The sequence below is a fragment of the Bison bison genome, unplaced genomic scaffold (assembly GCF_000754665.1).
Source record: "Bison bison bison isolate TAMUID 2011002044 unplaced genomic scaffold, Bison_UMD1.0 scf7180017851016, whole genome shotgun sequence".
Taxonomy (NCBI): domain Eukaryota; kingdom Metazoa; phylum Chordata; class Mammalia; order Artiodactyla; family Bovidae; genus Bison; species Bison bison.
This window is the reverse complement of record NW_011481589.1, coordinates 288019-297307: the sequence shown is the minus strand read 5'-3', so window position 1 is coordinate 297307 and position 9289 is coordinate 288019. Positions and strand designations below refer to the sequence as shown.

Below are 9289 nucleotides of genomic sequence, written 5' to 3'. Positions count from 1 at the left end.
AATCCTACAGCCAAGCCTGAACACGTTTTACCCAATCCCAATTATGCTGGATAACAGGGTAATATGCCTATTATTTGCTTTAGAAAATTTAGAAGCTACCAAGCGTCTAAACTTATGATTAGATGATAGTAAAAGTCAAGCCATAAAAAATACTTCCCCCAAAGTTTATATATATACCTAGAAAACTAAAGGCAATTAATTAAATTTATACATGTGTGTTCTGAAGAAAGGATTAGATAACTTGGGAGAATTGATTCTTATGTAATCAATTCTAACTTTAGCCCTTTACAACTGTATTATAACTTTATTTAACTTGGTAAAAGCCAAAATTGATGGTTCCTAACATGGTATGTGGAGATCAAAATTAAAGAATACAAAGTACCTTATTAAAAAAAAAAATTCAGCTCAATCTTGGTTCCCTCAATATTACCACCAAACTTCTGTAAAAGAAACCTGTTAATAAAGAAAGACTAATAGCAACATAGAAGATGATTAAAAAAAAATGTTCATTTACCAATTTTGACAATCTAGAAAAAAAGAAAGTCTGACTATAACACTTGATGACAGACATCATGTTTAAGTAGAAAACACAAAGATAAAAAATATCGCTGAAAATATTGCACAACTTCAGGTGTTTCCTCCAAATTTGCTTTATGTAATTGGATATAAATTAATGAACAAAAACTTAAGCAAGATACATGTAACAATTTAACAGAACCTGATAATCTATAATTTCTTTCAATTTTTCTCAAACTCATCATGGGGCTCATAAGAAAATTAACCAACATGGATACTGCTACAGTTGAATGTCAAATCTTTAAGTGCTTATAACATACTTAATTCTTCTATAATACAATTATGAAGAACCCTTCAAGAGACTTGACTTGTGTTTTGTATGCAGAAAAGTGTTAAAGAGTCAAATATTCAACTCAATACAAAATAATAAGAAACATTTCTGATTTGTTAAGGTTGAGATTGCTTCTCCTTTCGCTAATGAATGATTTTTTAGTTGTAATTATCACTGAGCCAAACAAATATGTCACCTTCTAGTACATAACAAAAAATAAACACATGCTAAATGGATAAAACATTACAAACTACATCTTTGCTAGACCATCTCTACCTCTAACACTTCAGAAGCTTAGAGTTTCAGAGAATTCCTACATTTAACTGCAAGAAAAAGATAAAGTCCTTTTTTTGAGATCACAACTATGATGTCATGTGGTTATACAAATTCTGCATTTGTGTGCAAAACATTAATTAAACACATTTATCTTAATTCTCCCTGTTTAGAATTGTCAGTCAACTAGCAGGACTTTCCTTCCAAGAAACAGAGACTGAGATGCGTTTTATGTAACTTCAATAACCTCAGCAATACAACAAGAGATGCAGTATCCTTTTGCTATGGTTCAAGACAACAGGGAAGGTCACAGGAAAGAAAAAATCAAAATTGTTAAAACTGAGAAACTTTCTCAGTTTAACCATGTTGCCACTTTCATTTTTACATAAGCATGGTGGCATAATTCAAGCTGAATAAATCAGAATTCCTAATATTTAAAATTTACCTTGACTTTTAATTATCACCATATTAACAACCAAAATAATTATCACCATATTAACAACCAAAATAATTAGATGAAACACATAAGAAAGGCTAATATTAAACCTGACTTCACTAGAGTTGGTTTCTTGACACATTAACTGATTTTTATTTTAATAGAAAAGGGATAGTGCATCTCAGTTTGCTTACAAGCTAGGAGATCACTTTGAATTCTGCATTTCCTAACTGCAAACAGATATAGCACTTATAACAGGTTATAAATAAACTGGTTTTCAAGCATAGAGCCAGCCCCAACGATAATAATACACTATTTAAAAAAGACCTAAGGCAATGAATTCCATTTCCAATGGAAAAAAAGAACTGTGCAAACAAGCTTAAAACTACTTTTTTTGTGCCAGTGTTATAAAATGTAGCTTTTAATAAAACCTTGACCCAAATGCCAGCAACTTCAGAAAAGAATTTGGGTGGGGGAGAAGAAGAAAGTTATTTCATTTAGGAAAAAACAACCACTATCTTTTTCCTAATCTTTGACACACACAATTGAAACATATACAGCTGCTGTAACACTTTACACAATTCCTATGTACTGGAGCAATAACAAGATCTAAATACAATTATATTTTTAAACACTGGGTCAAGGCTTTACATAAAAATACCATCCTACTTTTCCCCCTAAGTTTCTAAAATATCACGTACTTTCCCCAACATCTGCAGCCATTCAGGAAATTTTAGGAAACTTTTGTGCATGATCTTAATTCCTAATCCCTGGCTCTTTGGGCTCAGTGACAAAAGATCAAAACCACCAAAAATGATGGTTCACTTGAAGTCAGATGAGAGACCCTGGCTCAATTAGTCTCGTAGGACGAAAGCAGTGCTGCATCAACTGGCTCCATGCAGGAGGGGCACGTGAAGGATCTCATCAACCAGTCATCTATACAGTCCAGGTGATAGATGTGCATGCACGGCAGAAATCGAATTGGGTCCCCATAAACAAAGTCCATCATACAGATCACACACCTGTTGGGGTGAGGGAGAGAAATGAGAGAGTATTTTTAGACAAGTGATCTATCTAGAATACTCTTTAAAATCCGTATTACAAAGACAGTGTTAATATGAACAGACAAAAACGGCTTCCTGTCATTCTATCACCTAAGCATCCAGACGGAATTTTTTCTTAGCGTTATCCTGCTACAATCTCTTATTTCAATCACCTGGGAATTTGAAGAGTTTGAGAGCAATCAACAAAGAGAAAGGTATCAGATAGGAATCAAGTCCACTGCTAGAATAGTGCTTGTAAAAACAACTACATATTACAGAAGACACCTTAAGGAGGATGTGAAGCTTTAGTAGATAAGAAACCATGTTAGATTAATTTTATTTGAACTGAGTTTTCAGTGTAAGTCCAGGAAGCTTTCACTTTAATAACTACATGTAAATACAGAACCACTAACCCTAAATGGTGCTACAGCTCAAACAGCCAAGCACAGCATAATAAATTATGTCTGTGTTGGTAAAGATCATTCTTAACCTACAAGGAAAATAGTTGTTCTCAGGGATTCTCAAACAATAATGAACTCTGAAGGAAAAATCTCCCTGAAGTAAAATTTTATATATAACTCATCAGACTTAGTACAATTATTCTATAAATTAAGAAATAGATAAGATTTTCCTCATATCACTAAAATCCTTAGCAAACCATTTTAACCTCTATATAACCTACCGAAGTATTCCTCTATTATTGTTTTTCACTAACTAGAACTATGGTAACTATCTCTGCACATAAAACTCTGGGAGCTGAAGTGAGGTACATATTCTAGGATAGGTCTCTAAAATTAACTGTCTCAAAGGGTTTAGATCTAAAGGTCCATGAAATATTGCCAAACGGCTTTACCAATTAACTAGGCCACCAGCAATGCTGGTACTAGTTCACACTTATTACACAGGTAAATAATTTTTAACTGACATTAACTGTCATCCAAATGGACACAGACAACCTATAAAATGGTCAGAATTTGTACCATCGTTTATTCTTTTTTATATGAAAATTCTTAATTTCTACATCTAAACAAATTTTTGCCTAGAATTCATTAAATATCTGACTCTTAAAATGCAACAGAATATTTTTAAAAAGCAAATCTCTGAAGAAAGACCTTTGAAACATGTATAAATTAAAACTTACTCCCGGATCTTTTTTTCTGATCCATCTCTTCCAGGGTCATAAACTCCTTTAGGCAGATGCTGTATAAGGCCTATTCTTTGAGCTATCCTAATTTGTTCCTCTTCAGTCAGCTGAGTTGCTAGGCGAGTCTGGCTAGGTGTTGGATGATAGACCGGAACTGGAACTTGTTCCTAAATTTTTTAAAATGGAGAAAATAATTATTTTTTAAAAAATCTGTTTTCTAGGTAATGTTTTCCTTTTGTTTCTTCCTTTTTGGGCTGAGGAGGGGACCTTGGAGAGGGAGGAAATTGGACAAATATGAACTGGCATCAAATTCTGTTAACCCTGCCTTAACTTTAGCATATCTGACTTACTGTTAAAGGATATAAAAACAAGGTTTACAGTAAAACTGGCATGGAATGTTACTTGAAGTATTTCCATAGGAAAACCACATAACACAGACATATTCATTCCTGATACACAAACATAAATCAATGTAATTAATTAACCAAATGGACTGTATTCAATATTCTGTAGGCCACAATGGGAGTTTCATGGTCTTGGTATATATCATTATTTACATTAGAACTGGCCATTACAGATTCTTCTTATTTGCAAACTTGTTATTTCTTTCCATACAGACAACAATCTTAAAATTAATTTTTTGTTTATTTGGAAAGATGAGACATTATCGCAATAAATTCCTGTAAAATTAGGCTTTGGATATGTATTTGGATATGATGATCCAGTGAGCCAAATGAGGCCACCTTCCTTCCAAATGGAAAACACATTCGAGGACTCAACCATGAATCATGCAGTACTGTAGTACATATTAGTTGAAAAAAAAAAACCATGCATAACTGGACCTGTGCAGTTCAAAGCTATGTAGTTCAAGGGTCAACTTTGTTCAAGCAACTGTATTGCTTTATTTTTCTACTCGCTGTGCTGTGCTTAGTTGCTCAGTCATGCCTGACTCTTTGAGACCCCATGGACTGTCACCTGCCAGGTTCCTCTGTCCATGGAGATTCTCCAGGCAAGAATACTGGAGTGGGTTGCCATGCCCACCTCCAGGGGATCTTCTCAACCCAGGGACTGAACCCAAGTTTCCCACACTGCAGGTAGATTCCTGTCTGAACCATTAGGGAAGTCTCACATTTATGAGATAATTTTATTCACACTCTTTATACATTGTTTCAACAGATATCTGAGTATCTGTTATGTGCTAGGTGATGGGGAGTGAAGTGTAAACAAAATAAAGTTCCTTGACTGATGGAGAAAGCTACGTTATTAGATAAGATACTCAGGAAAAACCTCTGATGAGACATCTGGGAAAAGATCTCAACTCGATGAAAACAATGAAGATAGTTCATCTCTGACCTAATGATTTCATTGTGGCTAAAACCATTTTTGAGCCACCTAATACAGTGTTTCAGATAACCTCTCTACTGAATAAATTGAGACATAACACTTTCAATCTATGTATAACGTCTTCATAGGAAAACTTACATTAAATCACAACTATCTATTCACATTAACATTAGAAAATGTTATTTTTATTCATCCTGTAGGATTATTCATGATCTCTACAATTTAGGCATTTGTTTACAATGATAGCCAACATGTGCAAGTAGGAGATTATGCCTTCAGGAATAATAGCTGAATTTGTTGACACAACCTTTTTTAACAATTTGAAAAAACTGTTTAACAACTTAAAAAAAATTCTGTGAAATAACCTCCCTAAGTATTCAGAACTAGCATCAGCTGAGGCTGTTTTTAGTCAATGGTTTCTGGGGTTCAAAAGAAAATAACAGCACCCATAATGAGACTTTGTAAGGGCTCAAGTATAAATATGCTTTTCAAAGAGAAATTTTAGGGGCAAGTCTCAGATACATATATATTAGGCTCAAATACTGAAATATTTAATTCAAGGAAAAAGACATTTCATCACAATGTCTCTTAAAGATACGATTATGTTCCCTTAAATTAGCCCTATTCTTATAAACCCGTTTTCTGACTAGTTATTATTGAGTTTCTGGTCAAAGGCAATTCAACTCAAGACTATTTCTTTTGAGATTCAAAACAAATATGTAATTAAAGATCTCAAAAAAAGGTAAATTCTTATCAAATAATGTTATATTCTATGACACAAGTAAAATGCCAGTAGTTCAAAGTTTCATGTTTAATAAATTCCCATATGAAATCAATGATTAATACTTTTAGCTCATCTAGAAAATAATAACCAAGCATATGGATACTTATCAGAATTACATTCTTCATCCAAATATTTGGTTCATTTCACATGCAAAGAACATATTTTATTATTATCAAGTATGGTTTTTGGATCCAGATAACCTTGGATTACTGTCAAAGTTACTTCTCTGCCAGTACAGCCCTGTTGAAGAGATTTAGCCTATCTGGATTACCCTACCTTATATGGTTGCTGTTAAGACTTAAATGAGAAAGACGGTGAACCTTAGAATGGCAGGAACTCACTAAACAGTGGCTTTTATAACTATCAATATTGCATTTGAAGAGCTCTATTACTTCAGCCCAATTAGCTGTTTCCTGAAAGTTTCAAGCTTGTCTCTCTTACTGCCTTTGTTCTTGGAATTCCCTCTACTTTCCCCTGCAGGTCCACTGGTTCAAAGCATATTAGTGTCTTGTCAATGTAAAACTTTACCCGATCCTCCTCCTTGCCACCCAATACTGATACACACTGCCTTTAGCCTTATATTACATGTGTCTGCCTATAAGAGAATTTAGATTAAACAGAATACAGTGAAACTTCAGTTAACAAATACAGTCATTAAGCAAGAAGAGGATGTCAATTCTAGCTTTCAAAGAGGAAGTGAGGTACAAAACTGCATTGCACAGCATGAAAGCTTTTCTTCAGTCCTATAAAAGTTACATGACTTCTGTTATTAAAGATCATAGAAATGGCTATTGCACCTCTGGCTTAGATATTCACCTATTAAAGGTTTTATACCTAGTGGGCAATTTTTTTTTTTTTTTCTGAGCTCAAACCATTTTATGGTTTGAGGGGCTTCAGGGACGGTCAAAAAGCTGGGAGGACAATGAGATTCAATGTCCTTCTCCGGACCATCTGCCCAGCTTCTACTAGGACTACTGTACATATAAAAGTTCATTAAATAAATGTTAGCTACTATTACTGTGGCTCCACCATTATGTGACAGCATTCCAACACTTTAAGAAACGAACTAAATTTTCAATTTTGTATTTCAACTATACCTCAATAAAGCTGAAAATGAAATAAAACAATTTTTTTAAAAAGAAGAAATGGACTAGACTATGACAGAAAGAAGTAAAACATTTCAAAAAAGAATCTTTAAGAACAACTTTCTCATTTTACAGGCCCAAGCTTGCCTACAGTTACATCTGATCTGGTAGACAGAATGCCCGAAGAACTATGGACAGAGATTCCTAATATTGTACAGGAAGCAGTAATGAAAACCATTCCAGAGAAAAACAAATAAGAGAAAGCAAAGTGGTTGTCTGAGGAGAGTTTACAAAAAGCTAAGAAAAGAAGTGAAAGGCAAAGGAGAAAGGGAAAGATACATCCAACTGAATGCAGAGTTCCAGAGAATAGCAAGGAGAGATAGAAGAAAGTCATCTTAAGTAACAAGGCAAAGAAACAGAGGAAAAAATAGAGTGAGAAAGACTGTGAGATCTCTTCAAGAAAACTGGAGATACCAAGGGAACATTTCATGCAAAGATAGGCACAATAAAGGACAGAAACAGCAAATGCCTAAAAGAAGAAGAAGAGATTAAGAAGAGGTGGCAAGAATATACAGAAGAACTATCCAAAAAGGTTTTAACGACCTGGATAACCACAATGGTGTGGTCACTCACCTAGAGCCAGACATCCTGGACTGTGAAGTCAAGTGGGCCTTAGGAAACATTACTACAAGCAAAGCTAGTGGAGGTGATGTCATTCCAGCTGAGCTATTTTAAATCCTGAAAGAGGATGCTGTTAAAGTGCTTCACTCAATATGTCAGCAAATTTGGAAAACTCAGCAGTGGCTAGAGGACTGCAAAAGATCAGTTTTCATGCCAATCCTATATAAAGAAGGGCAATGCCAAAAAATGTTCGAACTACAATTGTGCTCATTTCACATGCAAGCAAGGTAACGGTCAAAATCCTTCAAGCTAAGCTTGAATTGTATGTGAACTGAGAACTTCCAGATGTACAAGCTGGATTTAGAAAAGGTAGAGGAACCAGGGATCAAATGGCCAACATCTGCTGGATCACAGAGAAAGCAAGGGAATTCCAGAAAAGCATCTACTTCCACTTCACTGATTATGCTAAAGCCTTTGGCGATGTGGATCACAACAAACTGTGGAAAATTCTTAAAGAGATGGGAATACTAGACCACCTTACCTGTCTCCCAGGAAACCTGTATGCAGGTCAAGAAGCAATAGTTAGAATGGGACACAGAACAATGGACTAATTCCAAAGTGGGAAAGGAGTACATCAAGGCTGTATTCTGTCACCCTGCTTATTTAATTTATATGCAGAGTACATCATGTGAAATGTCAGCTGGAATCAAGCTGGAATCAAGATTGCTGCGAGAAATATCAATAACCTTAGATACGCACACGATACCACTCCGATGACAGAAATCGAAGAGGAACTAAACAGCCTCTTGCTAAGGGTGAAAGAGGAGAGTGAAAAAAGGCTGGCTTAAAATCCAACATTCAAAAAACTAAGATCACAGCATCCAGTCCCATCATTTCACAGCAAATAGATGGGGAAAATATGGAAACAGTGACAGATTTTATTTTCTTGGTTTCCAGTATCACTGTAGATGGTGACTGCAGTCATGATATTAGAAGACACTTGTTACTTGGAAGAAAAACTATGAAAAACTCAGCATATTAAAAAGCAGAGACATCACTTTGCAAAAAAAAAGTCTGTATAGTCAAAGCTATGGTTTTTCCAATAGTCATGTACGAATATGAGAGCTGGACCATTAAGAAGGCTGAGCATTGAAGAACTGATGCTTTCAAACTGTGGTGCTGGAGAAGACTCTTGAGAGTCCCCTGCACAGCAAGGAGATGGAACCAGTCAATCCTAAAGGAAATCAACTCTGAATATTCATTGAAAGGACTGATGCTAAAGCTCCAATACTTTGGCCATCTGATGCGAAGAGCTGACTCACTGGCAAAGACCCTGCTGCTGGGAAAGATGGAGGTACAAGAAAAGGGCAACAGAGGATGAGATGGTTGGACAGCAGCACTGACTCAGTGGACATGAATCTGAGTCAACTCCGGGAAATAGTGAAGGACAGGGAAACCTGGCATGCTGCAGTCCACGGGTCGCAGATTTGGACATGATGATATGCGTTGGTGCACATCTTTTTTTGTTATTCTACTGAGCCTTTGGCAGGCTCTTTTAATCAGGTGTTGTGTCCTTCAACATGGGATAGCTCCTCTCAGGCCCTCCTGTGCCCATGCAGCCACTGCTCCTTGGACGGTGGGTTGGTCCTCCCGGCCACCGCCCCTGGCCTCGGGTTTGGGGTTGCTCCTCCGGGCCGCCACCCCTGGCCTTG

The 9289-nt window shown here is 35.9% G+C and overlaps 1 protein-coding gene across 1 annotated transcript in view; it reads right to left on the bottom strand.

The window, feature by feature from the left end:
- Positions 1-487: 487 nt before the first annotated feature.
- Positions 488-9289, bottom strand: part of RNF11 (ring finger protein 11) — a 46893-nt gene continuing 38091 nt past the window's right edge. The window contains exons 2-3 of the mRNA XM_010849645.1: positions 3741-3910; positions 488-2578 (exon numbers count right to left, since the gene is read on the bottom strand). Coding sequence (XP_010847947.1) covers positions 2407-2578; positions 3741-3910 — 342 coding nt within the window. The 3' untranslated portion in view covers positions 488-2406. The remainder of the gene's footprint in view (positions 2579-3740; positions 3911-9289) is intronic.